General features: G+C 44.3%; 1 protein-coding gene across 3 annotated transcripts; it reads right to left on the bottom strand.

Annotated features, from left to right (window-relative positions):
• Positions 1–1,187: 1,187 nt before the first annotated feature.
• On the bottom strand, positions 1,188–14,200 carry LOC130384592 (sialic acid-binding Ig-like lectin 5). 3 transcript variants are annotated; one of them, XM_056592859.1, is made up of 16 exons: positions 14,070–14,200; positions 13,728–13,799; positions 12,784–13,137; positions 12,392–12,685; positions 11,903–12,181; positions 9,974–10,276; positions 9,533–9,605; positions 6,124–6,194; positions 5,603–5,662; positions 4,817–5,143; positions 4,405–4,698; positions 3,879–4,142; positions 3,335–3,637; positions 3,082–3,154; positions 2,260–2,341; positions 1,188–2,177 (listed from the first exon to the last, which is right to left on the bottom strand). In XM_056592859.1, the coding sequence occupies exons 2-16, from the start codon at positions 13,771–13,773 to the stop codon at positions 1,956–1,958; spliced, it is 3,045 nt and encodes a 1,014-aa protein (XP_056448834.1). In that variant the 5' UTR covers positions 13,774–13,799; positions 14,070–14,200; the 3' UTR covers positions 1,188–1,955. The 3 variants fall into 3 exon arrangements, with proteins under 3 accessions (XP_056448834.1, XP_056448835.1, XP_056448836.1); XM_056592860.1 differs by having other exon boundaries at positions 6,124–6,155; XM_056592861.1 differs by lacking the exons at positions 3,082–3,154; positions 3,335–3,637; positions 3,879–4,142; ... (2 more) ...; positions 5,603–5,662; positions 6,124–6,194 and adding exons at positions 8,518–8,714; positions 8,796–8,877.
• Positions 14,201–14,813: the final 613 nt, after the last annotated feature.

The following is a 14,813-nucleotide window of genomic DNA, read 5'->3' as shown; positions in this document are numbered from 1 at the left end:
CTCCGCCAGCTGAGGCTGCTTAAACCAGCCATCACACACACACACACACACACACACACACTGCCACAGTGGCCTTAGGCCCCGTTTACAAGAGGACGCTTGCGGGTAAAAACGACAAAATATTTTATCGGAAGTGCCTTTCGTTTAGACGTTGACGGCGTTTTTGGGGCATGAAAACCGCATAAATCTGAAACCACCCTCCAGAGTGGAAAAGTTGAATACGCTCCGCCGTAGAGTTTCCGTCTACACTGCCAAGACGCAAAACACTGCTCAGATCTGCTCACGTCGCGTACGCGTTTACGTCACATACTGTGCCAGTACAAGGAAATAAATAAACATGTCAGATTATTTCCATGCGTCGGACCCTCAAGCTGCTCTGACAGCTCTAACAAGCGTACAGGAGTCTTTCCACGAAATGTACAGATTCTGTACAGAAAGTGTTACTGAACAGAGAAGGATATTTTGGTTTTTGCGGCACGGATAAGAGAAGAAGGAAGATTCTACGCATGCGCTCAGACATGGCGGTGTTGTGTGATGGTGTATCACAGCACCAACTAGCCGCCTGGCATGCATACCCAATTGAATTCCACACACTTTTGCGTCACCGTATGCACGCAGATTTCCTCCCGAAAACACTTGTCTAAACGCAGAATAAAAAGTGAAGACGCGACGCCACTTTTGCGTCTGCTGTTCAGACCGTCATCGTGTAAACGTAGCCTTAATCTCTGATTACTTATCATGGTCAATGTATGATGTAGTTCAGTAAGTGTGTTACATGTAACACATTTGCGTTACGCCTCGTGCCCACTGCACCGTCAGTCAACGGACGTGGGAAGGCGTGGCTGACGGATGGGGGAGTAGTCTTTGCAGAGGCATCCGTCAGCCAATCAAATCGCTTCGCCGGGTTCTTCCCGCTTCTTCCTGCTTGTTGCGATGCAAGATTACCCGCTTTCCCGCTTTCCAGTATCGTCAGAGCCCGAGTCGCATCACAGTGCTTAAATTTGCATACGCGATCTGATTGGATGACGGAACCGTCGCTGCCGAAAAAGTTGAACATTTTTCAACTTTCTGACGGTGGCGAACGCTCCAACTGAACGGACGGATCCACAATGCATTGCGTACTCTGTCAATACGAATACTTTTAATATTGCTATCTGTTTATACTGTTCCCTTCTGAAAGTGCTTACTGTTGATACGGTCATCTGATAACACGGTTTATATTGTTCTCTCTTGATACTTCAAACACTGCTCTTGGTTAATACTGACCAGGAAGACTGGTTGGTACCAGGGAACCAAGGTATGCTAGTTGTTACCTAGGACGCTAGATGTTACCAGGGACACTAGATGTTACCAGGGACGCTAGAAGATGTTACAGGGACACTAGATGTTACCAGGGACACTGGTCAGTGTTGGCTCTAGGCAGTAGGGGGCCCTAGGCAAGACTTATTTTGGGGCCATCCCTACCTTGAGCTGAAAACTGCGACTTTAAATAAAAACAAAGGACTGCAATTGTTTAAAAGAGATGGTTACACATTTTAATCAAAATTAAACATTGCTATAAAACCTAGTAGAAACTTGACCAATGTTTATTTTGCCAAAATGATAGAATTACTATTAAGACATTTATTAATTTCAATATATTTGCTGTCATGTTGCACACAATGTATGAAACAGTATATAGTGTGTTAAAATTCACCCTGGACAACTACAAGCATTCTCTACCTGGGCTGTGAATGCAAATGACCACCAGAGGGCAACATAACCCCTCCGAATGGATCTTGAATTAGAGAATTAATTAACTTTTGTGAACTGGCTAGACTGGTCCACACAACTGCATATTCAGCGTATAGGGCAGGCTGCCACTGACACCGATGGTTTTCAACTAATTTAAGAAAAGCTATATACTAACTTTTTAAAATATCTACCTGGAGGAAATACTTGGTCATCATGAACTGCTACTGAGTATCTTCAGTCAGCTCCCTAGAGACCGGTCGTCCTGTGTGGGAGCCTGCAGGGCCTATCCGGTGGGAGGAAGCTGCATCATGGTGCGTTGAGACTGGGGAACCGGCCCTCAGAACAGCCTCCTCTCTCGGTCCAACAGGCTCCTCTCTCGGCCCAACCGGGTTCATCTGCATCCCGTTGTTAACGTATATGTCCCCCTCACCTCCGAAGACGACCTGAGACACAGAATTGGTCTTTAAACACAACAGAGCTCCACAAATATCCTAGAGGTCAGTGTGGAGCTTGTATCCACGTTACCTGAGACTCCTCCTCGTCTGGGGGGGCTCGCTTCACAGTGGCAGCGTTAAAGGACCGCGTCTCCTCACCCACTTTCCGGGTTCTGAAACCAAAAGAATACACAGTAGAGCAAACTGTATATCAGAGGGGGTGGGATGGTCTATTGGTCAGGGGGTTTGGAAACCAGTTGAAAGGTTCTGGCAGAGCTGTCATAGAGAGAGCGCTGTCCCACTCCCGTTGACCGGAATACAACCGGAAAAATAATGAGCACCAGGGGGACAGACTAGACAGTGTATAATGCATGGGGTGGACTGAGCTAAATATAGTACAACTAGAATCTGTCTATTTCTGATTCGCTGCTACATAGATAATAATCCACGGGTTATTGTAAATAATTTGATTTGTCCCACACACAACTGATGTGTGATAAACCTTTTTAGATCAGTAGCTCCAGCAGTGAAGCTACACGACGTGACGAGCACCTGGCAGCGCTGTTAATCCTGCTGAATCTCTTCATAGTTTTTTTTTTAAATAGCCCTCATCTGAATTAAAATGATAAGTATATATATTTAGCAAATAAGATGCATATATCTTGCCTCAAACGTTTTCAAATTTATTGGACAAAAATGCATAATAAGTGTACGTAACTTGTACTTGAGGGGTAGTTGGAAACCGTCATTACACTCTACACTGTCAACGGTCAACTGCGCCCCTGGGGTTCAGTTCCCCATGTCCTCAGTCTGCTTGTAGGCTTCTGCTACTAAATGACATCTATCTGATTTCAACAGAGATAGTTGTGAATTTCTAAACACAGTGAATGTGTACGATTTCAAGTGGACTTACCTTATAATACACACAACCACGCACACTAATCCCACGAATATCACAGCAGATTTGACAATGCACAGCACCAAGTCTGGAATATTAAAGATCAGGATTTAGAATGTGTTGTGAGGAGGTTTTGTTTATGGTTTTGTGATTGGCTGTGATTGAACAGGTCAATACATTTTTAAAGACCCCGAGGCTCTTCAGACTCACAGCTGGTCGTGCATTGATACATGTGCATTGGTTGTGCTTTATCTCCTTGAGGACAGACCTGTCAGGTTTGGCTGTGTATCCAGGTGGGGGACAGGGAGCTTCTGGCTGGTGTTCCCGGCAGCGTTGGAGCTGTGGCAGGTCAAGGCTGTCGGACCAGCAGGGGCCCTCATTGTGAGGGAGCTCCTCAACGTGGCGTTCTCCAGGCTGACCTGGCTAACAGACACGTCTTCAGAACCCAACACCAGTTTCCCATCCAACCACCACTCCAGAGACGGTGATGGTCTGCCCACGCTGTAGCAGGAACATCGCACCCAGGCTGCAATTCTGCTGCAGGCTGAAGAGGGCAGGATCCTGGGAGGAGCTGTGAATACAGGGAAGAGGGAAGACAATGAGAAGGGAGAATTTGGAGAAGTCATCTTACTTCCTGTTTAACAAAAAACATTGTTATCACTACATCACCAAACTCAAGGTTGTTCCTGGTTTTCAGTCAATCTTACTTCGAATTATTGATCAACACACTGCTTTGTCTTCTGTCTTAGATCGAGGAAACCTTTAGATACATCACCAAGCTAGAGGTGGTTTCCTGTTTTGAATCAACTTACTTTGAAAGTCGATCTTGTAGATATTAGACGTTTCAATGCCAATGTCATTCCTGACTACACAGAAGAAAACATCATTGGCGTTCCACAGCTGGATGGACAGAGGAGATCCACTCCCGATCTTAAGGATGTGTTCTCCGTGTATTCGGTACCAGATGACCTCGCTGACAGCAGGGTTAGCATGACTGGTGCAGGTCAGGTTGAGGCAGCCTTCCTCTCTGGCTGGAAGACACGGGCTGCCGACAGCAGAGGTGTTCCTGGGGGCATCTGAGAGAGAACCCACCAATCAGAGCCTAGCCCTCAGCTCCGGTGTCATGCTGGTCAGATGTTGTGAGTTTAACAAAACTGTTCTGGATACAAGAAAATATAGTGAATTGATAGAAAAACAGGAGAAGCGTTAAAAGTTTATCAACACACTGCTTTGTCTTCTAAGATCGGAAAAAAAGGTATATTACAGAGAAGATCAATATAAAAAAGTAAACAAATAATAAAATGTACTCTTCATTGAAAAGGTAGTACATTGACTCACATGAGATACTGAGTTGGTATCTTGTAGACGTCACAGTTTTGTTCCCAGATGGTGTGTAGTAGGCCGCAGTGCAGGAGACATTGTTTCCATGGTGGAGGTGGGAGGCGTTGAAGGTCAGAGTGGAGGTCACGGTATCGTTCTGCTGGAGCTGGGTGCTGAGCCCCAGGGCGGGGGTCCACGTCACAGTGGGGGGGTGGGTGTCACAGTAGGACGGGGCAGAGCACCCCAGCTCCACAGGAGTCCCCTCCACCACCGGCTCCTTGGGGGGGGTCAAACGAGGTGCATCAGGGAGCCCTGGGTACCAAACCAATTTAGAGCGGTTACTATGGAGACCCAAGCATATTTGAACCACAGTGAGACCAATAGGACTTGTGAGAGATGTTTGTTTCAGACGGACACACATTACACTTACCCTTGATCCTGATGGTCACTGGGTTTTCATAAAACTGATATTTTAATTTTCCATGACATTCAATTCTAAAATAATATTGAACATTGTCTTCATGTACGTTATTGAATGTTGTGGTACAGTTGTATGCGGTAAGGTCCCCCCTGAATGTTGTAGAACTTATAGGTTGATATTTAATTTTATACCAATATTTTCCACATTCAGGCTTTAGCCAGTCATCAAACCCGTCCCTCACGGTGAAGGAACAAGGAACGGTAACACAGGATCCACTGAGTGTCATCACACTTGCTGGCATTAGGGCCTCAAATACTGCAGCGTTGCACCCAGCACCTTTAAAACAAGAGTTTGACAAATCCAAAGGATCAATCGATGCACAAACTTTGACAATATATTTAAATGCAACATTGAACTTCCTAAAAAACAAGATAATTTATCTGAATCAATTAAATTATTATTAAGTTACATTATTTACTAAGATATTAGTTATTATTATTATTATTATTATTATTATTATTATTATTATTATTATTATTATTATCATTATTATTGTCATTATTATGTTTGATTTGTATGGTATGCTTCTAATTAGTTTCAAAATCTTACTTTTTAATATATATGCATTAACAGAGCAAGTACTACAGGTATGATTAGAGTACTACAGAGGGTAAAAACAGAGACTACAGGGGTACTACAGAGGGTAAAAACAGAGACTACAGGGAGAACTTCAGTGCTACAGGTATTAAGATAGGACCCACTTCAGGTATCAACAGGGAGGGTTGAGATGTTTACCTAGCAGGAGACTACAGAGCAGAAATAGTCTCCAGGATCCAGTCATGTTCTCCTCCAGAACTTCATCAGGAGAAATACAAAAATCTCATTAACTTCTGTACTACACTTAATATCGTACTACCCTTAAGTTATTCAGTACTACACTTATAATAATAAGACATTGTTAAATGCTATTGAAATGTCTATTTCAAAATACCAGTAAATCTACCACTTTTACCATGACTAATTAAACTAATTTTTCATCATATAATACCAATATTCGAAGAAGAACAATGATAATAACTATGCATATGTGATGTATTACCTTTAAAGATAATATTTGGAAATGTTAAACTCTTGAGAAGTTTAGACAGAGATATAAACAGGAAAACAAAAGATAAAACCCTTACATTAACTAAAACAGGTATTGCTTGAATAAAACAAAAAATAATATACATCAATACATGTAATAGGCATTAGACGTGTAATACAACAGTAATTATGTTCCTTTGTTCTATCAACCAGACATAGAGTTGACTTACGTGATAGAGGTGAAGGACTTGATATGAAGTTCCTGAAGAGTAAAAGCTTTACTTCATCTTTCTCTCTACGCCTTTGTGAGGTGAGTGAATGAGGAACTTATTAAAATGTACACGAGCAGAGACATAACGTAGAGCTGAGCCAACACACAGGAAGAAGATATATTTAGAGATTAAAGGTTCAACAAAACCACATCAACCAATATTAATACTGCACTGATTAGTAAATACTGTTAATACTGTTGTTGCTGTTCTCCGTTAACACTGGTCTGTTATCATTGTTAATAATTTTAACTATGTTAATGCAGCTAATACTGTTCTCCATTAATACTATTGATACTGGTATCTGTTAATACTGTAACTAATGTAAACACTGTTAAAGCTGTTCACACTGTTCAGTGGTAATCTTAAAATTGTGGTTAATCTCGTTGATACTGTTCTCTGTTAGTTCTTCTCACTGTTGATACTGTTGATAATGTTCTTTGTTAATACTGTTAATACTGATGATACTGTTCTGTTAATACTGTTAATACTGTTGATACTGTTGATACTGTTCTGTTAATACTGTGTTTAGACCCGGCTCTAGGCCGTAATAAACTATTGGAGAGGGTGATGATTGAAAGAGTAAACTTAACATAATTGAATGAAGGACGACCGCTAAATTGAAGTAATGACATGTGTAGATCAGCATCATCAGCAACACAGTAAGTGGATGATGGATATATGTTATGTAGTGGTGTAGAGTTGATAAAGGGTAATGGAACAGAAACGGGAAGTTGAGCAGCCTGCACAACGGAGAGCGAGTGCACTGGGGTCGAGGGCTTGAAGACTGCGTCATTCAAAATGGCAGCTTCTGAGATCACATGACACAGGTGCTTCCACCTCTCCGTAATGAGCCACTGGCTCCTCCCACGACCTCCAACACATGAGCAGGGGACCCGCCCCCAGTCTCCTCGAGCCACAGGGTCGGCACAACTGTTAGTACTGCTCTGTTAATACTGTTGATACTAATCACTGTTACTGCTCTGTTAATACTGTTTATACTGCTCTGTTAATACTGTTGACACTGCACTGTTAATACTGCTCTGTTAATACTGTTGATACTGCTCTGTTAATACTGTTAATACTGATCACTGTTAATATTGATACTCTGTTGCTACCATTCTGTTACTTGTGTTGATCCTGCTCTGTTTATACTGCCTGTAGCAAATGCCCATGTTATACTCCACCTAGGAGGCTGCCCCACTCCACCTAGGTGACTTACATGGCATGCCTTCCAGGAGATCTCCCCGAGTGTGAGTGCAGACGGCTGGTCTAACCTGTGCTCACTGATTACTCAAACGACAGGTGTGCAGCCTCACCCAGCCCCAGAGTCCAATCAGACTCGGCCAGTTTACACTCTTCCCTTCTGAAAATGCTTACTGTTGATACGGTCATCTGATAACACTGTTTATATTGTTCTCTCTTGATACTGTAAACACTGCTCTTGGTTAATACTGACCAGGAAGACTGGTTGGAACCAGGGGCCCCACGGTATGCTAGTGGTTACCTAGGACGCTAGATGTTACCAGGGACTCTAGATGTTACCAGGGACACTAGATGTTACCAGGGACACTAGATGTTACCAGGGACACTAGTGGGTTACCAGGGACACTAGTGGGTTACCAGGGACACTAGATGTTACCAGGGACACTAGATGTTACCAGGGACACTGGTCAGTGTTGGCTCTAGGCAGTAGGGGACCCTCGGCAAGACTTTCTTTGGGGACGCTTCTTGCCTTGAGCTGAGAACTGTGACTTAAAAATAACGAAAGACTGCAATTGTTTAAAAGAGATGGTTACACATTTTAATAAACATTAGACATTGCGATAAAACCTTGTAGAAACTTGACCTATGTTTATTTGGCCAACAGGATATAATTACAAGAAATACATTCACTAATTTCAATAAATTTGCTGTCATGTTGCACACAACGTATTTTGTACACTGAAACAGTATACATTGCATTAAAATCAATTTAGACAACTACAAGCATTCTTTATCTGGGCTGGGAATGCAAATCACCACCAGAGGGCAACATAACCCCTTCAGAATGGATCTTGAGTTGACTTTGCTTAGCTGGTCCACATAATTGCACATTCAGCGTATAGGGCGGGCCACAACCGACACCGATGGTTACCAACTTAGCAGCGATGCTAATAGTCACCATGGAAACAGGTGGTTACCTTTTATATTCGTTGGCAACCACTTAGAAAGAAAAACAAGGAAAGGAAAAACGGAGCAAAACATGGAGCAGCAACCAGTCTTGTGATCTATAGTAAAACTATAAAGCTAGCTATATACTAACTTTTAAAATATCTATTCTGAGGAAATACTTGGTCATCATGAACTGTTTACTGAGTATCTTCAGTGAGCTCCCTAGAGACCGGTCGTCCTGGGTGGGAGCCTGCAGGGCCTATCAGGCGGGAGGAGGCTGCATCACGGTGCGTTGGGACTGGGGAACCGGCTCTCAGAACAGCCTCCTCTCTCGGCCCAACCGGGTTCATCTGCATCCCGCTGTTAACGTAGACGTTCTCCTCACTTCTCAGGACGACCTGGATACAGAATGGGTCTTCAAACACAACAGAGCTCCACAAATATCCCAGAGGTCAGTGTGGAGCTTGTATCCACGTTACCTGGGACTCCTCCTCGTCTGGGGGGGCTCGCTTCACAGTGGCAGCGTCAAAGGACCGCGTCTCCTCACTCACTTTCCGAGTTCTGAAATCAAAATAACAAACAGTAGAGCAAACTGTATATCAGAGGGGGTGGGATGGTCTATTGGTCAGGGGGTTTGGAAACCAGTTGAAAGGTTCTGGCAGAGCTATTTTAAAAGAGAGAGCGTTGTCCGACTCCCGTTGACCGGAATACAGCCGGAAAAATATTGAGCACCAGGGGGACAGACTAGACAGTGTATAATGCATGGGGTGAACTGAGCTAAATGCAGTACAATTAGAATCTCTGTCTATTTCTGATTCGCTGCTACATAGATAATAATCCACGGATTATTGTAAATAATTTAATTTGTCCCACACACAACTGATTTGTGATAAACCTTTTAAGAGCAGAAGCTTTTTGAATAAAAAATGATATTTATATATATTTAGCAAAAAGATGCATGCATCTCACCTGAATCGTTTTCAGATTTAATGGACAGCGGGGCATAATTAGTGTACGTAACTTGTACTTGAGGGGTAGTTGGAAACCGTCATTACACTCTACACTGTCAACGCTCAACTGCGCCCCTGGGGTTCAGTTCCCCATGTCCTCAGTCTGCTTGTAGGCATCTGCTACTAAATGACATCTATCTGAATTCAACAGAGAAAGTTGTGAATTTCTAAACACAGTGAATGTGTACGACTTCAAGTCGACTTACCTTATAATACAGACGACCACGCACACTAAGCCCACGAACATCACAGCAGATTTGACAGTGCACAGCACCAAGTCTGGAACATTAAAGATCAGGATTTAGAATGTGTTGTCAGGAGGTTTTTGTTCATGGTTTTTTGTTTGCTCTGTTTGAACCAATCAATGTATTTAGCCTTAGGCTGATTAGTCGTCGTGAGCCATTAAGAAATCACGCCACTGGTGGCATCACAAGTTAAAGTCTCTACCCAGATCTATGATTGGTAGATCAGCGATCCACCTGGTTCAGTCCACCAGGACGGTGACGTGGAGCTTGAGCTCCCCATCCACTTCACCATCTTGGTTAACAGTCCCGTTTGTGATGTCACAAGTGACTCGATTTTGAAAGACCTTGTAATGACTGATCATCCTCACAGCCGGTGGTGCAATAGGGTCCCTGTGGTCACACCTGTCAGGTTTGGCTGTGTGTCCAGGTGGGACACAGGCAGCTTCTGGCTGGTGTTCCCAACAGCGTTGGAGCTGTGGCAGGTCAAGGCTGTCGGCCCAGGTAAGGCCTTGATTGTTAGGGTGCTCCACGAGGTTGTATTGTCCAGGTTGACCTGGCTAACAGACACGTCTTTAGAACCCGACACCAGTTTGCCATCCAACCGCCACTCCAGAGACGGTGATGGTCTTCCCACGCTGTCGCAGGAACATCGCACCCAGGCTGCAATTCTGCTGCAGCCTGAAGAGGGCAGGATCCTGGGAGGAGCTGAGGATACAGAGTAGGAGGAAGACAACAAGAAGAGAGACTTTTTTTTCAAACCATCTTACTTCATGTATTGCAAAAATGTATTACTCATCACCAGGTCTGCATCCGAGCCTTCGTACTACACACTACAGTGTATACCGTTCTCTGCCATACTACTGGTATGCAAGCCAAAAGTATATATGTTTTTGGATTAACTACGGTGTCCCTAAATATAGGCTGATCCAAACAGTGCAATATGTGTTTATGTCATTGATGCAATGATAATGACCATATAACTGCATGCATCAATAATCGGTTTGAAGCGCACAGCTGTGCACAGCCGCCGAAAGTTGGAACTTTTTTACGTGAGGTTAAATCACCCATCCTAGTGGAATTAGTCAACCCTTGACTATAATTTTGCCTCATGCCATTTCTCAGAATAGACAAGCTGAGTAGACAAAACGTACCTTCAATGTAGACCAGCCCGTTACAGTAAGCTTCCCCAAAGTTAGATCAGTTCCAACAACACCATGTGTATTCAAGGATAGTGCTGAGAGTGCCGCAAGTAGTAGATCATTGCTTAGTAGTAGAAGATAGACTTAAGGATAGTGCCATCCCTGCTGGAAGTATTAGACCATTGCGTAGTAATTGACCATAGACAAGCTGTTTCTCAGACCACATAGACCATAGGATTTGAGCAATGGACTTTCTGCCTTGCAAGATTTCGCTACTCATTGACGTATTGAAGGACACGTAGCAACAGGGAGCGATCATTATATGTTTAAGAAGCAGGATAAAATAATTATATTAGAAATCAATTCGAAACAATTTAGGCCAAATATTTTTCAGTTCAATCAAAATTTCTGGATTTCTAGGGAAGCAAAGTTCACTGGTACAGCGATGGGTTAGGGTTAGGGTTAGGAGGAACCTACAGTGGATGGGTTAGGGTCAGGAGGAACCTATAGTGGATGGGTTAGGGTCAGGAGGAACCTACAGTGGATGGGTTAGGGTTAGGGTTAGGGTTAGGAGAGAACCTACAGTGGATGGGTTAGGGTTAGGAGAGAACCTACAGAGGATGGGTTAGGGTCAGGAGGAACCTACAGTGGATGGGTTAGGGTTAGGGTCAGGAGGAACCTACAGTGGATGGGTTAGGGTTAGGAGGAACCTACAGTGGATGGGTTAGGGTTAGGAGGAACCTACAGTGGATGGGTTAGGGTTAGGAGGAACCTACAGAGGATGGGTTAGGGTCAGGAGGAACCTACAGTGGATGGGTTAGGGTTAGGGTCAGGAGGAACCTACAGTGGATGGGTTAGGGTCAGGAGGAACCTACAGCGGATGGGTTAGGGTTAGGGTCAGGAGAGAACCTACAGAGGATGTCCAGGCGGACGGGGTCAGACTCTTTCGCATTAGGACCCATAGCAACAGCATCCATGGCAACAGGACCCAGAGGAGCAGAAAGTAAAGTCTGAACACATTTGAATAAAATTCTTTTTTTTTTTTACAATAGGGCAATCTATGAAGTAACCCGACTGATTTATGTGTTGATGCAGCATAAGTTTTGATAATATTTGCGTCGATGTTAAGTTGAAGGCACCCAGTAGCTAGAAACATTCTGCAACCGGGCATGGCTCATGGTGGTGGACTCACAGTGGACGACCATCTGGGTCAGGCTGGTGTTCTTCGCTCCGTAAGGGTTCCCCACTTCACAGAAGTACTGAGCGTCTGCAGAGACCGACACGTTGATGGACCGACTGAAACCCAGGGGCCCCTCAGAGGGCCCCTGATCGGTTCCTGGGTTCAGTCGGGAGCGGTACCAGGCGTAGAGGTCCGCTGGGGGGTTGGCGGAGCCTTTGCAGCTCAGACGCACATAGCTCCCCTCCAGCACCGGGCTGGACGGCCACTCCACCGATACGTTGTCCGGACGGTCTGAAAGCAACCATTCAGGGGCCATCTTTATTATACTGGTCTGTAGAGAACATTGCTGTATAGAACCATCCACAACCACAGTGGCACTCTGGGACTTGGACCTGAAGATCACCGCATTGCCTCATCACACTACATCGCATTAAATGCAACAAAACCAAACTGTGTTACCAGAAGGTCCTAAAATAAATAGAAATAATGACCTTTACTCACACAAAACGTTGATGGTCAAATATTGTTTGAAGGAGGCGTCGATTAGTCCTGTGTGGCGCTTGTAGAGGGAGGAGCAGGTGATTCTCTGTCGATGGTGAAGCGCGGAGGCATTGAAGGTCAGCACAGAAGTCACAAGCTCATCTTCCACTGTCTCCTGGGTGTCTCCAAGGCTTGGTGTCCATGACAGCGTGGGTTGGTAAGGACAGAGGATCGGAGCGGAGCATGAGAGCATGACTGGCCTGCCTTCAACAACCTCCACTTGGCCTTTTGGATTGAAGACCGGTCTCCACACATCTGTTAACCACAACCGTCAGAGGAATTAGTTAAACCGACGAAACCAGATAAACTGTATGGAGCGAAATTAATACAACATAATGAACCAAAATATGAACCTTTAACATTGACCATAACGCCAGTAGCATAGCTGTATCTCAGACCGTTCCAACAATCAATTCTGAAGAAAAGCTTGGATTTGAAGGCGGGGAGGTTGTGGAAGATGGTTGTGCAGTTTCTGGTGAGGAGATTCCCCACCAGCTCTCCCTGGTAGAGGTTTTGACCTCCGGCGAGGCTGGAGTCAAACACTGGGCCTTCCTTAAAATCCTTAAACCATTGGGCTTTACATGTATGGTTCAGGAAAGTCTCATATCTCGGCGTTAGCGTGAAACTGCAGGGGATCCTCACACAGGAACCCTGCAGACCCTTCACAGTCTGGGGCAGAGACACGGTCCAGCTCTGGCCTCCGACGCCTGGGAAAGACAGTCAAACTTTTATTCTAGAACTAACACACTAGCCATAACACTCATCAAACGTGCTACCCCCGTACTACTAGGGGGGTAATTAAACCTCTGCATTGAACCCATCTTGAAGCTAGGAGCAGTGGGCTGCCACAGGGCCGCGCCCGTGAAACCACTCCGGAGGTAGTAGCCTTGATCATGGGAGTGGCAGGAGTGGCAACTAAAATGTTTTTTATAGTGTCTGAGGAAACCGGATTACCGAGAGGAAGTCCACATGAACCCGGGGAGAGCATAAAAACTCCACACAGAAAGACCCCCCCCCCCACACACAAACACAAACGCACACGCACGCACGCACGCACGCACGCACGCACGCACGCACGCACACACACACACTCACACACACACTCACACAAAACGTTTACTGAACGTAAACTTTACCGCACTACACATAAGGACCTTACTGAAGTGAAATGACCTACATGGTACTAATGTAGGTTACCTACATTTTTGCATGAAGACAACTCAAATGTTGAAATGTAGGTTAAATACATGGCAAGCCAGTTTTGTTTAACAGTACTAAGGTCTGATCCATCTCTTACCTTGGAGATGACACCATAGGAGGAGGATGGTAATGGATCTCTCCATGTTCTTAACAGAATCTTCTTTCACTTCTGCATTGATTCATGTAAGGTTCAAAGGTAAAAACTTAAAAACAGTTCCACTGGTTCTGTACTAGCTTGTGATCTTCACGTTGCCATTTTGTCAAAAGCATATATGAACAACACTTTCTAACAATACAGACCAAACATGTACTTCAGCATAGGACTGTACTTCCTCTAAAGAAAACAAGGCGTTCGAAATAAATTAAAAAATAGTGTTGTAATTCCATTAGCCGACCCTAATCTAAAGATGAAAACGCATTTCTCTCCACAGGTATTTACCTGAATGAGTCCCAGAGTTATTTCGCAGTGTGGTCAGCTGCGGTCTGGCAGATAAGTCATCGCTAACGGTTAGATGGTCAGACCAGCTCGTCTTACTGTCTGTTCCTCTGACAAAGGCTTACATAGAGGGACACATCTGTTGTTGAAAATTAGGACTTTTATTGTTTACATGTTTCATCATACAGGATGTCTTTCACTCCATATGAAAGAGGAAGTTAGTACATCTGAAGCAAGATGGAACCATGGATTAAAGATTTTACTGTGGGGGGGGTGGGGGGGGGGGGAGAGTAGTGGTTAGGGCCGAAAGTTACTGCATTTTCAAAGCTTTATCAACTCTGAGGATGTAAAGTTACGCTGTGCTGGGCTCCATCTTGTAAGACAGAACCAATAGGATTGGTACGTTTCTGCAATAGAAGAGGCTGCAGTTTCAGGGTTATTTATTACGTGGAACAAGCCTTTAAAACTAGAAAGGCTGCCATGTACCTCCCTATGTGTGGTGATGGCTCGCTTAACCTGTGTGCATGACTGTCCAATGACCCAGAGGTCTCTGTCCCTCTGGTCACTCTGCCCTAGGCTCCAGTCAGTCTGACTCAGGCAAGGTAGTTTTCCTCAAACGGCCATCAACAAGGCATACTCTACTCCTAGAACTAAAGACTTGGATTGAAAGTAGTATTTATTAATCTATAAAATAAATAGGGAATTAGAAATGCTCTCCGAAAAATGAGGTTGTGAAACTAAACATAA

The sequence above is a fragment of the Gadus chalcogrammus genome, chromosome 6, assembly GCF_026213295.1.
Source record: "Gadus chalcogrammus isolate NIFS_2021 chromosome 6, NIFS_Gcha_1.0, whole genome shotgun sequence".
Taxonomy (NCBI): Eukaryota; Metazoa; Chordata; class Actinopteri; order Gadiformes; family Gadidae; genus Gadus; species Gadus chalcogrammus.
Note: the sequence above shows the minus strand (reverse complement) of the source record. Positions and strands in the feature narration are given on the sequence as shown.